Source organism: Polyodon spathula, chromosome 12, assembly GCF_017654505.1.
Source record: "Polyodon spathula isolate WHYD16114869_AA chromosome 12, ASM1765450v1, whole genome shotgun sequence".
NCBI classification, from domain to species: Eukaryota; Metazoa; Chordata; class Actinopteri; order Acipenseriformes; family Polyodontidae; genus Polyodon; species Polyodon spathula.
The window spans coordinates 21,698,043-21,714,424 of NC_054545.1; the positions used below are offsets into that span (position 1 = coordinate 21,698,043).

Consider the following 16,382-nt stretch of genomic DNA (forward strand, 5'->3'; position numbering starts at 1 on the left):
ACTCAGGCTATTATTAACCTTTAAAATTCTAAAAGTATTTGTATTTAAAAGTTTTATAAAATTAATAAAAACAGGCCCAAATCAAAAGCTCCTAAGGCCTTAAAAAGGTAGTTGTGGTCAACCCTGTCAAAGGCCTTCTCTTCATCTAGGGAAACCAACCCCATATTTAAATTCATTAAAATCCTAAACTCATTTAAAGACATAAAATCAAGAATCAAAAATAAATAATCCAAAATGTATGTTTGATATGTGTACACTATAAGTCCAATACATTTCTTAAGTCTATTTGATAAAGATCTTGAAATTAATTTCTAATGGGAACATAAAAGTGCCACAGGTCTCCAGTTCTTTAAAAACCATAGGTCTCCCTTTTTACATTAATTACATTACTGCCCTACGGCAGCTGAGGGGCAGTTCACCAAGTTCCAAGCTCACTTGCAACACCTGGAAGAAGTACTCCCCTATCAGAGTCCAGAAGTGTTTGTAGAACTCCACAGGGAAGCAGTCAACCCCGGGGGCTTTCCCACTAGAAAACTGAGAGACAGAATCAGTTAGTTCTGTAAACTTCAGTGCAGTATCCAGGTCCTTCTGCTCCTCCTCTCCTAGTCTGGGCAGGCCATGAAGCAACCATTCAGTGTCCTCTGGGTCACAATGCTCTTTAGAGAACAATTCCTTATAGAACTGCACTGCTGTGTCACAGATCTCCTATTGGCTGTACAGCTCCTTGCCATCAGGCATACGCACGTACCTCAGCTGCCGGTTCTTCTCTGCTCTCCTCTTCTCCAAACTGAGAAGAAACTGGTGGGTGCATCCATATCTCTGCACTCCACAAATCGGGATCGCACCATTGCCCCCTCACTCTCTCCTTCAGCAGGTCGCCCAATAGTCCTTTCTTCTCTTTTAAATCTTATGAATGTTTGCTCATTAAATGTATTGTTTTCATCATTTTACAACTGTAAGATATCTCTCTCCAACTCTCTAACTGCATTGTTTAGGGACCTGGTTGTGTCCAAAGTGTACTGTTGACAGAAGTATTTAATCTGTGCCTTCCCAATATCCCACCACTCCCTTAAATCTCTGTATTTAGATTTTTGCTTCTTCCACACACACCAAAAATATTTAAAAGTATTATTAAAAGTACCATATTCTAACAATTTTAAATTAAAACACCAATATGAAGGTCTGCTAGGTTCCCTTAGGAAGACAGCTATAACTACCAAGCACTGGTGATCTGAAATACTATTAGGAACAATCAATCCTGCTGTAATAATGTTTAAATGATTTCTTAAAATAAACACCTGGTCTAAACGCGCTCTATATACACAAGTTCTATGGTGCTGTGACCAAGTATATTGACCTGTGCGTGGATGCAGACACCTCCAAACATCAACCAGGTCACCAAACTCAATTAAAACTCTAGCAGACTGGGGATGTAGCTCCTCACCATTCCTATCTCTATTAAAATCCTCGGTGCAATTAAAATCCCCCCCAACCATGAAAACCTCATTGCTGTTAAATTTTAAAAGAGTATCCTTAAGTTTATAAAAAAAAAAAAAAAAATTCTTTCCTTTCCTACATTTGAAGCATATACATTAATAAAAACATAAATAATCTCCCCAATTTCAACACTCACCTTTAAAAGACGCCCTTTAACTATCTGCACCACATCTAAAATGCTTAAACTTAACCTAGAGCTAAAAAGCACAGTGACCCCAGCGCTAGCATTAGAGCCGTGACTCAGCACATTCTGCCCCTGCCACTCTGCATGCCAGGCTGCTTCATTCTTTGTGTCAGAGTGGGTCTCTTGCAGAAACGCCACACCTGCCCGCTTCATTTTTAAAAATCATAAAGCTGCACTCTTTTAAAAGCCTGTCTACATCCGTTAACATTAAGAGATAAAATTTGTTTTCTCCATTACAGCTAAAAAGTTAAAAAGCAACAAGACAACAATAACAAATACATTTCTATAAAAAACAGCCATTTTAAATAGTTTTCTTTAACCAGTTTCCAACAATTTTCTTCATATTCTGCACCATTTTCTTTAATCTAAATCTTTTTTGCTGACTTAATTCATCTAACATTGCTATTTTAAAAGCTATCTGTACAGAGTATAAAAACAATTTCAAATCTTGGAAATAATGTTTAACTTCTATGCCTTTCTTGTTTTTTGTAAGATCTAAAAAACTATTTTCTCTATTGAGTATATATTTTTTTTGCTGGCAGGTTGGCTGCCAAAGATATCAGAAGAAATAGAGGAATCAGAGAGCTCCCCGTCTTCCATCTCGTGCATCTCTTCATTTTCTTCAACTTCACTCACCCTAATTTGTTTCAGCTCCTCGCCGTTCCTTTCCGCTGATACAAGCTGCTCCAAACCCCTCTGCCGAGTCAGGCATGGGGATTTCCGCTGTCAGGCTGGACTTCCCCTTCTCCTCCAGGCATGTCAGTACAGCCGCTGGACCGGACTCTGGCCCATCGGCGAACGATGCCTGTACACCTCCGCGCTCCACAACCTTTGAGCTGGTGGCCGTATCTGACTCAGCGACCTCCCGACTCCCTGCCCTTGAGCTCCACTCCAGCACAATATCTGACAGCACAGCCACACTTTTATTCCTTTTTTTAGTTCACTTTAGTGAACTGGCCTTCATTAATAGTACAATCACTAGCTTGCTTCACAGCTTGAAAAGCAGGTTGGGGTGCAGGCTCTGCATCATTCTATGAAGGCTCTTGGGTCTGGGACGGGGAGCCCATTCTCCCCCTGCTCTCCGACATCCTCAGCCACCCCCCCACCAGCATCTCCCTTCTCCTGTCTTGCCTCAGTCTTGTCTTTCTTACCAGGGCAATCTTTTCTCTGATGCCCGTGCTTTCCAAAATTAAAACACCTCATTGTGTCTGATGAAACAAAAACAACACAGTTCACTCCATCTACACTAAAATTCTACAACTTATTATATCGCCTGGATTTTCCAAAATAATAAATGCCTGTCTCCTATAAGACGTGTTTAAGATTTGAATCTTTACAACCCAGGGGAATGGGTTTAATAGCAGATACGAGCTTCCTGTATCTCGAAAATTCATTCTCCAGCGGACCATTACTCAAAAATGGGGGAACGTTGGACAGTATCACCTTAGTGACTAGTGAAACCAAGGGAGACACTTCCAAAAACAAACCTCGAACATTAATCCCTTGCTCCACTAGCTGGTCAGCTTGAGCTACTTGGTTAAAAAAAAATATTACATCCTACAACTTTTCCCTCTACTAACACACACTCCTCCATGGACACGCTACCACCCAGCATACAACGCACCCCAACGCCCATCCCCCCCAAACCCCGGTGAATGAGACCCCATCGCTGGGGCTCACCCTTGAAAATTTCAACACGAACACACACACGCACAAACAAAATACAAACACTTAGAAAAACACTACTTCCACTCCTTCCCTACAACTCTTCAAGCCCCACCCACAATCCCAATATCCGAGAGAGAGAGAGCAGACCCCTTATTAAAATGGTAAGCTGTATAAATCAGCTGTGTATGGAGAGAGTAAAGGCTGATTCATTCTTGCGACCGCAGTGTCAGGAGAGTGTCTAGTGATCCAAAGGAGAAGAGGTTTCAGTTAAATTTTGCTCCAAGTTTTAGGCCATTATATTATACTATCAATCAGTAATTTAGGTCTTCAATCGTTTGCCAGTAAAAAGTAACCAGTGCGGTTCTACATATTGACAGCATTGTTTTTTTCAGAAACGCAATGGGAGAGATGGCACATGCCGAAGTGAACCCTGAGAAAGAGATGGTTCAGTTACGTGACAACCGTGATGGCTTCAGCTCCACATTCGAGAGGATTGTGGAGTCTCATCTGATGAAAGACACCTACTACAGCAGCATGGACTCTCTGGACGTGCTGTCCCTGACCGATGAGACGGACAGCTGCGTCAGCTTCGAGGCGCCCCTCACCCCGCTCATCCAGCAGAGGATCAAGGAGGGGCCAGAGCTCCTGGAGCAGCATCATGGGATCCTGGAGAAGCAGCATGAGGTCCTGGGGCATGAGCAGGAACCGGGCACCAGTCACTGTGCCGAGGGGAGCTACGGGAGTCCCCTGCGCCACTCCACCATCACCAGCAGCAGGTCTGAGAACGTTCTGAGCAGGTCCTCCCTCAAGACCATCCCCAACGGGTTTCACATCGATACCGACGAGATTGCAAACTCCAGCAGGTACCGTGGATTAAATATGCACTTTGGGTAAACACCTCAGAGATTCATATTAGTTAAACAATAAAACCTCAGAATGGAGTGTGGTAACCAGCGGTGTACCACAGGGATCAGTATTAGGTCCTCTGCTATTCCTAATCTACATTAATGATTTAGATTCTGGTATAGTAAGCAAACTTGTTAAATTTGCAGACGACACAAAAGTAGGAGGAGTGGCAAACACTGTTGCAGCAGCAAAGGTCATTCAAAATGATCTAGACAAGATTCAGAACTGGGCAGACACATGGCAAATGACATTTAATAGAGAAAAGTGTAAGGTACTGCACGCAGGAAATAAAAATGTACATTATAAATATCATATGGGAGATATTGAAATTGGAGAAGGAATCTATGAAAAAGACCTAGGAGTTTTTGTTGACTCAGAAATGTCTTCATCTAGGCAATGTGGGGAAGCTATAAAAAAGGCTAACAAGATGCTCGGATACATTGTGAAAAGTGTTGAATTTAAATCAAGGGAAGTAATGTTAAAACTGTACAATGCACTAGTAAGACCTCATCTTGAATATTGTGTGCAGTTCTGGTCACCTCGCTATAAAAAAGATATTGCTGCTCTAGAAAGAGTGCAAAGAAGAGCGACCAGAATTATTCCGGGCTTAAAAGGCATGTCATATGCAGACAGGCTAAAAGAATTGAATCTGTTCAGTCTTGAACAAAGAAGACTACGTGGCGACCTAATTCAAGCATTCAAAATTCTAAAAGGTATTGACAGTGTCGACCCAAGGGACTTTTTCATCCTGAAAAAAGAAACAAGGACCAGGGGTCACAAATGGAGTTTAGAAAAAGGGGCATTCAGAACAGAAAATAGGAGGCACTTTTTTACACAGAGAATTGTGAGGGTCTGGAATCAACTCCCCAGTAATGTTGTTGAAGCTGACACCCTGGGATCCTTCAAGAAGCTGCTTGATGAGATTTTGGGATCAATAAGCTACTAACAACCAAACGAGCAAGATGGGCCGAATGGCCTCCTCTCGTTTGTAAACTTTCTTATGTTCTTATATACAGTACTGTTTTAGGCAGGTGTGAAAAAATGCTGTAAAGTAAGAATGTTAATATACAAAAATAGACATGTTAATAGTTTATATTTATCAATTAACAAAATGCAAAGTGAGTGAACAGAAGAAAAATCTACATCAAATCCATATTTGGTGTGACCACCCTTTGCCTTCAAAACAGCATCAATTCTTCTAGGTACACTTGCACAAAGTCAGGGATTTTGTAGGCATATAGTCAGGTGTATGATTAAACAATTATACCAAACAGGTGCTAATGATCATCAATTCAATATGCAGGTTGAAACACAATCATTAACTGAAACAGAAACAGCTGTGTAGGAGAAATAAAACTGGGTGAGGAACAGCCAAACTCAGGCAACACGGTGAGGTTGCTGAAGACAGTTTACTGTCAAAAGTCATACACCATGGCAAGACTGAGCACAGCAACAAGACACAAGGTAGTTATACTGCATCAGCAAGGTCTCTCCCAGGCAGAAATTTCAAGGCAGACAGGGGTTTCCAGATGTGCTGTCCAAGCTCTTTTGAAGAAGCACAAAGAAATGGGCAACGTTGAGGACCGTAGACACAGTGGTCGGCCAAGGAAACTTACTGCAGCAGATGAAAGACACATCATGCTTACTTCCCTTCACAATCTAAAGATGTCCAGCAATGCCATCAGCTCAGAATTGGCAGAAAACAGTGGGACCCTGGTACACCCATCTACTGTCCGGAGAAGTCTGGTCAAAAGTGGCCTTCATGGAAGACTTGCGGCCACAAAGCCATACCTCCGACGTGGAAACAAGGCCAAGCGACTCAACTATGCACGAAAACACAGGAACTGGGGTGCAGGAAAATGGCAGCTGGTGCTCTGGACTGATGAGTCAAAATTTGAAATATTTGGCTGTAGCAGAAGGCAGTTTGCTCCCTGAAGGGCTGGAGAGCGGTACACGAGTGAGTGTCTGCAGGCAACAGTGAAGCATGGTGGAGGTTCCTTGCAAGTTTGGGGCTGCATTTCTGCAAATGGAGTTGGGGATTTGGTCAGAATTAATGGTCTCCTCAATGCTGAGAAGTACAGGCAGATACTTATCCATCATGCAATACCATCAGGGAGGCATCTGATTGGCCCCAAATTTATTCTGCAGCATGACAATAACCCCAAACATACAGCTAAATTCATTAAGAACTATCTTCAGTGTAAAGAAGAACAAGGAGTCCTGGAAGTGATGGTATGGCCCCCACAGAGCCCTGATCTCAACATCATCGAGTCTACCATCAACCTACCTGCTGAGTTCCTTCAAAAACTGTGTGCAAGTGTACCTAGAAGAATTGATGCTGTTTTGAAGTCAAAGGGTGGTTACACCAAATATTGATTTGATGTGGATTTTTCTTCTGTTCACTCACTTTGCATTTTGTTAATTGATAAATATAAACTATTAACATGTCTATTTTTGAAAGCATTCTTACTTTACAGCATTTTTTCAAACCTGCCTAAAACTTTTGCACAGTACTGTAGATCAGTGATTCCCAAGCTACAAATGTCAGCGATTGCTGCAATTTTATGTTATACCTTTTCTTAGTGTAAAAATGTAGCTAGCAGAAATCATCTGAATTACTGGCAAACTACGTTTCCTAATAGCAGGCAGTTTAACAAGGTATTCATGACCATTAACATGTAGAAAACAGAAAGTACTGATTAGAGGAAAAACCTCAGAATGGAGTGTGGTAACCAGCGGTGTACCACAGGGATCAGTATTAGGTCCTCTGCTATTCCTAATCTACATTAATGATTTAGATTCTGGTATAGTAAGCAAACTTGTTAAATTTGCAGACGACACAAAAGTAGGAGGAGTGGCAAACACTGTTGCAGCAGCAAAGGTCATTGAAAATGATCTAGACAAGATTCAGAACTGGGCAGATACATGGCAAATGACATTTAATAGAGAAAAGTGTAAGGTACTGCACGCAGGAAATAAAAATGTACATTATAAATATCATATGGGAGATATTGAAATTGGAGAAGGAATCTTTGAAAAATACCTAGGAGTTTTTGTTGACTCAGAAATGTCTTCATCTAGGCAATGTGGGGAAGCTATAAAAAAGGCTAACAAGATACTCGGATACATTGTGAAAAGTGTTGAATTTAAATCAAGGGAAGTAATGTTAAAACTGTACAATGCACTTGTAAGACCTCATCTTGAATATTGTGTGCAGTTCTGGTCACCTCGCTATAAAAAAGATATTGCTGCTCTAGAAAGAGTGCAAAGAAGAGCGACCAGAATTATTCCGGGCTTAAAAGGCATGTCATATGCAGACAGGCTAAAAGAATTGAATCTGTTCAGTCTTGAACAAAGAAGACTACGTGGCGACCTAATTCAAGCATTCAAAATTCTAAAAGGTATTGACAGTGTCGACCCAAGGGACTTTTTCAGCCTGAAAAAAGAAACAAGGACCAGGGGTCACAAATGGAGTTTAGAAAAAGGGGCATTCAGAACAGAAAATAGGAGACACTTTTTTACACAGAGAATTGTGAGGGTCTGGAATCAACTCCCCAGTAATGTTGTTGAAGCTGACACCCTGGGATCCTTCAAGAAGCTGCTTGATGAGATTTTGGGATCAATAAGCTACTAACAACCAAACGAGCAAGATGGGCCGAATGGCCTCCTCTCGTTTGTAAACTTTCTTATGTTCTTATGTTCTTATTACTTTGCTTTTTGCCAATGATTCAATGTGAATTCAAAGAGTTCATAAATCTAAAAAACGTATTTGATGATAAACCAGATAAACCAATTGACTCTATTAAAGCTGTGAGAGTGACAGCACAGTTGACCAATAGGCATGGACCAAATTCTGACCTGATCTGAGTAAAGCTCAACCAATAAGGTACAAGGGAGTGTGCAGGGTGAGTCATACTGTCAGAGGAGCGAATGTTGGAGTCCACAGGGAGCGTCGCATTAGTTCTGGCACTCCTTGTGTTAGGGTGGCAAAACTAGAACTGTTCTGGCCAGGCTTGGCCAGGCACTTACGGGGCTCAAGCAGCCGCAGGGCTGGCCTGTAGTTCATCGACATCCTTGGGGTAAAGAAACAGTTGTGGGATCGGAGGACACCCACTGGCCTTTAGCTCTCCTTAGCTGTTGGGGAGAATTACTGAGGGAATGGGACATTCTAAATTTGGGGGTTGGGGGTGGAAGGGGGTAAAATAACTGGGCTCACTAAACTAAAATGAATTAATTACAAAAAAAAAAAAAGTTTTCAATATTATATTTGTAAACTCAAGTAAAAACAACACCTACCTGTGCTTCAATATGAAGTCGCACTGCTGGAATGAATGGATTATACACACAGACACATAGTTTGATGAAAGTTACTATTGCCTAAAATAATACATATTTAGTATAAATCATTCATTTTCGAAACGATACACTGTTTCTACATCTCCCCCAGCTCTCCCGCAACTCTCAACAATCTCAACAATTCTGCCAGTAACCAGGAGCTGTGATAGTGGTATGTGAAAAATGCATATTGTTTGCCACCATTGGAAGCTGAAAAGGGGTGCAAATGCACCACACTCAATGTACGATGTGCACTTTGAAGACGGATTACTCCCGTTTAAGGTAAGCAATTATAGTTTAATCACAAGTAAGGGTATCTTGTGACCTGCCATGTCATTTTAAACATATACACTGTACTGGCGTGAATTTGCACCCCTTGAACCTTACAATGGTTATAGTTTTGCAAACAAATCCCAGACCAGGGCCCATATTGTTAAATCAAATTTGACACATATACCGTATTCTTATATTTGAAATGTCTTGAGCATGTTCAAGTTACCAGTACATGTTTTACTTTGTTGCAGAGGCATCACTTTGATATACTGTAGAACAAGCTTGGGACAATATTGAAAATCTCTGAAATGATAATTGCAGGATAAAAAACTGAGGACATGCTACCTGGGATAATTAAGTGTCCAGAAAAAAATAAAATAAATGCATGCACATTTATACTGCTCCTTTTTTAAAAAATGTATTTCGCTTTTCGCTAAAATACCATTTCAGTGTTGTGTTCTTTGTACACGTTACATTAAGAATGACTGTACAGTATACAAACAATAAAATCAAATGAATACCCAGTGCAGTTTTTTTTTTTTTTTACTTCAGCCTATAGGCCACTGTAAATAATAACAGTAACACACAAAATAAATCATGCCTTCTCTGTACACATTACTGTAGAATTTGGAAGTACCTCCATTTTCTCCAAGAACAGCCAAATAGGTACTGAACTTGTAGCATTGTTCTTTTTTGTGAAGCTGTTTTGAAAGCGTGCTCACTGCTGCTTTCACTCACCCCCTCTTCTCAACAAAATCTCACATAAGCCTCTCAGCCACTGGGTCATCGTTAGAGCAAAAGTGGCGGCTGCTCCAATAAGCTACAAGACGTACTAATTCAATATTACTTGAACAGATACTGGAATAGCTTGTGGAATAACTCAATGAAAAACAGCATAACAAATTCAGTCATTAACAATCATCAGAATAAATACAATATCGTACATTTCCGATAACAGTGTAATTATTTTAATAATGCAATTTTTTTTTTTTTTATCGTGACTTCTGTTTGATACATTATTGTAAATCGTCCCAACTCTACTGTATAATTGATGTATTCATAAAATTGTTGTTTTTCATAATGTTTTTTCCCCAGTTTTTTACTTATGTTTCTTTAGATAATGCTAATTTTCTTAGATTTTTACTTGACTTCTATCAATTTTAAATGATAAACCATTAAAAAAAAAAAAAAGAGTCCAATATGTATCCTGGACTATCAAACAGAGACTAATTAAAAAATGAACTACTCTTGACTCTCTTCAATTAGTGCTGACAGATGTATTACACTGTTATTGATTATGTGCTATTATAACATTATCCTCCACCCAAAGAGACTGGTAGCAAGAGCTGTCATATTATATTTCACCTTTTTGAAATGTACACTCAAGAAATTAACAGCTGTTAACTGTCCCTGGAGTACGAGTCATAAAATACATGGTTCTATTCATCTTTGCTTGCTTAAAACAATGAGGGACAAACTGCTTATTCTTATTACAGTAGTGTCGTGCATCTTTGTTTCTTGTGAATGTTTGTGAATGTCCTGTTCTTGAGAGGCAGAGGTGAGGTCCAGTTCTGTGAGCATAAATGGGATTGTTGAATGGAATCACAGCTCTCCGTGAGGGTTTGACTTTGTTCTGGTTAGTAACTGTTCTGGCATGTACAATAACGGTACTGTTGAACGGAATCACAGCTCTCTGTGAGGGTTTTCTTATACATTATTACAGGACATCATTTAGATCTTTTATTTAACATCATGTAATCAAAGAAACTACTAAATGATATCGCAAAAGTCTACTGGAAGCCATAATAGTAGTACAGCATTTCATGTTAGATTTCTAAATGTCACATTTTTAATTTTTTTTTTTTTTTTTTTTGTTAAGTATATGGAAAACTAAAAGTATGTAATTCAATATGTTAATGTAACATTATTCAGCAGGTTTCATTCGACATTATGAAGCAAAATTAGTTAATTCTATAGGGTGATGCAAAACTTTTGGCCATAGCTGTACAAAAGTTAACTTACTGCATTGAAGTGTCTACATTTAGGGTTCTTGCAATGTAGAACTCTGGACGCAGTTTGTATCCGAGAATTGTGAGAAGTAACAGATTGTGTTTTTTTTCATATCTATCACACTGCAGAGTTGTTGTTTTTTCAGTCCACCCCAGTCACAACTCACTCAGAGGCGTAACGTACATTGAGGCAGCCGTGGTGGGCACCTCGGTAAAAATCAGTAAGGTACATTATTGAAAAGAAAAAAAAGGAAAAATATACAGTAGATGCCGATTATTAGCAACCCTGATAAAGACAACTTTTGGTTATTAACAGCATTTTCCCAGGAACCAATCCCATCCCATAGACTTTAATGTTAATGGAATTCTGATATTAGCAACTACACGCCGCTTATTGACAACTTTATTACTAGTTGCCTGGGCTACAGAGGGCACTTGCATGATTTATGTACAAACTTTGCAGCTTTTATAACACACTGACCTCGCAACTGTATTTGTGGGGGAATTTTGGCTTTGAACTGGCTACGAAGCAGCATGCAAAATTGAGATGGATTTACAGCTGGAAGTGGTACATTGTAAAAGCAGACAACGTTGGACAGTTTCTTATTTTAAAAGTGTGTTCTTTAGAATTGATTGTAAGTACAACACATATTCTTTATGTTTGCTTTACTCATTGTAAGGACAATTGTAGCACATCGTTGTGTAGCACTATTTAAGCCTACTCCTTTTGTTTGTTTTACACACGCGTGAAGTAAACAGTTCTATGTTTGTATATTTCGTGTTTCTCATGTTCATTTTTTAACACTGTAACATTTAAAACACATGTATTTCAGTGCCATATTTCTACAACTACAACTACTATGTTGTTCCATATAAATATGCTTGAAAACGGGGGCTTTTCACTTATTGGAAACTTTTGGTTAATGTTATTAAGCAGCATCTACTGTATATGTAAAGATTTATTTTTAATAACGTGCCCACTTTCATTTTCAAGAGTGGCATACTACATGTTTTTATATTATTATTTTTATTTGCCATTTCTTCGTAACATTACTGTGATCTTAGGCTGTATTAGGGATGTAAGGGTAGGGATGTCATGGTATACTGGTTTTACGGTAAACAGTGGTATAAATTGCCACCTTACATGTGACTGTATAAAATTTTGACGGTATGGTAACTGCCTTCGCAGACCGCGCCCCAACCCGAGTTACCTCACTACACTGCAGGTGTAAATCGCCCCCATTCGGACTGCTTGACACAGGTGAGAGGGAATCCTCCACCAGCGCAGGGCCGCCATACACATGAGACACACTGTCAGCCGACGGTGCCTGTCGCGTTTGGGATGCTTGAACGCATTGAGCCATGCCTGTAGCGGGCGCATGCATAATAAACCCAGCTCGATGGCTGATAACGCTGCTGCCATCAGACCCAGAAGTTGTTGGTACAAAACAAGGGACACCTTCGATCCCTGCCGAAACAGGGAGAGGTGGTGTTGTAAAGCTGCTACCCTGTCATCCGACAGGTATGAGTGCATCGTGGTTTAGTCAAGCCGGTGCGCCACATACGTTATGCACTGCGCTGGCGTCAGCTGACTCTTGGCATCATTGATGATGAGGCCCAGCCTCACTAGATGCTCCATCTCTAGCGTCGTGTGGGCCACCGCTCCCTCCCTCAACTGAGAACAGATCAACCAGTTGTCGAGGTAATTCATCATTCTGACGCGAGGATAGCGTCTACACACTTTGAAAATGTACGAGGAGCTAGGAGAGGCAGAATGGCAGCACGGAAAACTTGTACGTGTTGCCCTGAAAGGCGAAGCAGAGGTATTTCCTCTACTGTGGACGAATGGGAACGTGAAAATACACGTCTTGTAGTCCACCATGGTGAACCAGTCGCCAGGCCGGGCAGACTGGAGTATGTAACGATGAGTCAGCATGTTGACCCCTTCTGCTTTAGAAACCAGTTTAGAAACCGCAAGTCCAGGATGGGGCGAAAGCCACCTTCCCGCTTCGGTAACAGAAAGTATCTTGAGTAGAACCCCTCTCCGAGAGAGGTAGGATCTACAAGACAAATGGCGCGCTTGCCCAGCAAGGCTGCTACTTCGGTCTGGAGCACCGAGGCCTAAAGCAGGTCCATCATGAACGTAGTTGTGATGCCGTGAAAAGGAGGGGGTCCCAAAAGACCCTGAAGCACGTAACCGTATTGTATGATTGCGATCACCCACACGTTGGAGGTGCAAGCGTGCCAGTAGTGCAACTGTTGTGCCGTGAATTGGGTCTGAGGCCGCCAGTCTTCAGGGGCCCTGTTGGGGCGGGGCTAGCATGGACGGGTGTCTAGGACGGAAACCCTGGAACTGCCTTTGTAGTTGTTGCTGCATTGGCGGGCTATGGCCACATCCACCATGCTGAGGGAGGGTCCTGCCTCTTTCCTGAGATGAGGCCTGTAGACGATGCTTAAGGTCACCTGATGGTGCTGTGGGAACCGGCACCGTCTGGGTGACCATACATGGCTGCGCCGAGTCCAACAACTCGACCTGACCCGCGCCGGAGCGAGGGGAGGGAGCAACGCGGCTACCTGCCTCGATGCCTTGCATTCCCGAAGGCTCTGTTGAAAGATCTCCTCCACTGCTGGGCCAAAGGTGTGGCCTGGAGATATGGGTGCATTCAAAAGCGCAACCTTATCAGCGTCAAGTGCCTGCGTCTGCAACAGCCACAGCTGTCTGTGCACGACCACTAGACCTGGCAGGCTCTGGCCAACAGTCTGACCCTGCAGGCCGGAGATCTGGAGCAATGTTCCGTGGCCACCGGCTCTGGTAGCGGGGCATTACGCAAACTTCTGTCCAGGTATGCAGTGAGCATGCTGGACGTGTTCGCTAGGCGGGTATTCTGGGCTCCCGCCACATAGTCTCTACGGACGTGTGTCTCTGTGATCCTGCACCGATCTGAGCTTTCATGTCCATAGTATCCCGCGCCTGCCAGGACTTCTTCACCCGTCTAGCCAGAGGCGACAGAGAGCGGCTGTGCATCAAAACGCCTGAGCACAGGGGATCTCCCCCGAGTGGCTCTGTGATGGCGTCGGGAGGCGTGAGTGGGAGGGACCCGATGTGGGCGACTCTTTCCAGGAAGATGTTGCAGGCGCCTTTTAGGGCTGAGGCAGCATGGTTGGGGCCTAGGTACCGCGCACACATGCTGTGCCTGTCCTCCTGTGGAATATTGGTGCACGCCATGCGCACCGCTTGCTCCAGGCACCACGTGCACCGAGTACCGTGTGTACTGTGCAGCACTGGTATAATATGCACCACGTGCACCGGCATCACATTCACCGAGTACTGCGTGCACAGATGCACCGAGTACCGTGCTGCGCCGGCGTGCTAGCCTATTTCGGTAAAGCGACAATGGGCACCGTGTGCACCGTGGTACCGAAGTATCATGGGCAAAGTCTCATGCACCGCGGTATTAAAAAACACTGGGGCAGCTGTGCACGGTACCTACCCTGACCGCGAGGTCACACGTCTGAGCAGCACATACCGTACGACATGAGGACAGGGCTGAAGCCGCAGCTGGCGATTGACTTACAAACACAGTATTAAAAACAGTTTTTTAAATACAAAAAACAGTTCAATATTACAGGACAGATGGGTGAGAGCTCTTTGTCTGTAGATTGAGCGACCTACACCAGCCCGTTTACGTCTCAACCCAACAACGAGGGAAGCCTCGGTGAGGAGTATATGGCTGGCTCGATGAAAGCAGCCGCGGAGCGGCTAGCGCTCTACGCAAGTACGAGAACGCATAGCTACAATCAAAACAAGGCACAACCGCAGCCCGCTGGTGGGCGAACTTGACAACGTGACAAGGCAAGCCCGGTCCCATGGAGTAATAGTACTCTCCGAAGTAAGAAAGGGTGAAAAACACATACAATTCTTAACAATAATACTTACCGTAGTAAGACAGACAGACAGAAAGAAGCGACCTGACACATGGAGCACACAGGTGCTGATAGTCAGAAATAGAATAAAAAGGCTACGAATTTTTTAACTACTGATTCCGGGAAAAGCGGCAGTGCCAGCTTTCAGCACAAAGTGCAGGGGAACAATAGTTTATGCGGCACTTTATAGAAGAAAAGTGGGCTCAATGCAACACAGAGGTCTTACCAACATGAGAATCGAAATAGGATGTTCCTCCTCCTGCGTGACAGTTAAGTACCCTCGGAAGGCGGAACCGAGGAGGTCACTGGGTGGAGGGAGCCTATCGGCAGCATCTATCGGAGCTCAGTGACATCTACCAATAGGCAGGAGTGTATCCCATAACAATGTTTGGTGGCCATATTCGAATTGAAAGGGAACTTTGTCAGCATTGAACATTCTCTCTCCCAAATAGCACCATGGATGAGGAAAAACGTGCAGTAATTGAATCAGTTTACAACGAGCATTCTTATTCTTAAAATAAATTATACAAAATGTGCAATGCAATTATTTTTAAAGCACGCCACTAGTTTATAACAAACTTGACATTGTCGTTCCACAGTCTTATTTTATAGTAATAAAGGTATAACATTACGGTCATCGTTTTCACTGAAATTTTTGTGTTTTCAGTGGGTAAAGGCTTTAACTCTACCTGAATTGCTCTGTTGCCATCGTTTGCGATCCTGGTTAAATGAACATGCCACAGTTACACTCTACTGCCAGATTAAACAAATAGCGGGTACAGCATACGTTTTTTTTTTTTTTTTAAGTCTTTTTAGAGTAGCAGCTAGGTAGGGACAGACTACTCTCAGATCATTGAAAAAACATTGTTATGTATGTGTTTTACAAAAAGAGACAGGTAAGAACGCAGTTTAACTATTTTAGAGATTCCATTCTAATGCATCTCACCAAATTTGATACATACTTACACCTCAAGTTAAGTTTGATACATTTAAAAGAGATACATTTTTGAGAAATGTAAAGTTTAGGGTCTGGTATAACATCGTGTCAAAAAAGTAACCTAAAGACGAAAAATTGGGCATACCTGTCGATATTTTGCCGCACTTCAAATATGCATATTTTTTAGAATCATCGGCGTGTGACGTTTAAGAAGTCCTACACAAGCTACCTGTCGCAATTACCATTGACTTAAGTGTGAGGAGTCTGCACAGTGTTTATTACATTATGAGAAGTCAGTGGCATGATGTTGTGTTGTGTGGTTTATGGATGATAATAGAAGCAAAAGTGATTCAGGGATTAGTTTTTTTTAGGACCCAAACAATTAAACGGACAAAGTTCACTCCAAGCAACTACAGAAGAGTATGTTCCGACCACTTTGAACATGATTACTACGAAAGGCATGCTGACGATCTGGCTAGAATTGGCTACCACAGAGGATACGATAATTTAAAACCGGATGCCATATTAACAATATTCTGCGCTTCTGGCATATCAAAATAAAATAAATAAGTTGAAAACACATCAGTGTCGGAGGGGTCACCCATGACAGCTCGTCGGCAGAACAAAAGGCCGCAAAAGGCTTATGTAA

At 42.1% G+C, this 16,382-nt stretch overlaps 1 protein-coding gene across 2 annotated transcripts in view; it reads left to right on the forward strand.

Annotated features, from left to right (window-relative positions):
* LOC121324321 (PH and SEC7 domain-containing protein 2-like) overlaps nt 1–16,382 on the forward strand; it is a 280,349-nt gene that overhangs the window by 115,429 nt on the left and 148,538 nt on the right. For both annotated transcript variants that reach the window (XM_041266043.1, XM_041266042.1), the window contains exon 3: nt 3,742–4,212. In XM_041266043.1, coding sequence (XP_041121977.1) covers nt 3,742–4,212 — 471 coding nt within the window. The remainder of the gene's footprint in view (nt 1–3,741; nt 4,213–16,382) is intronic.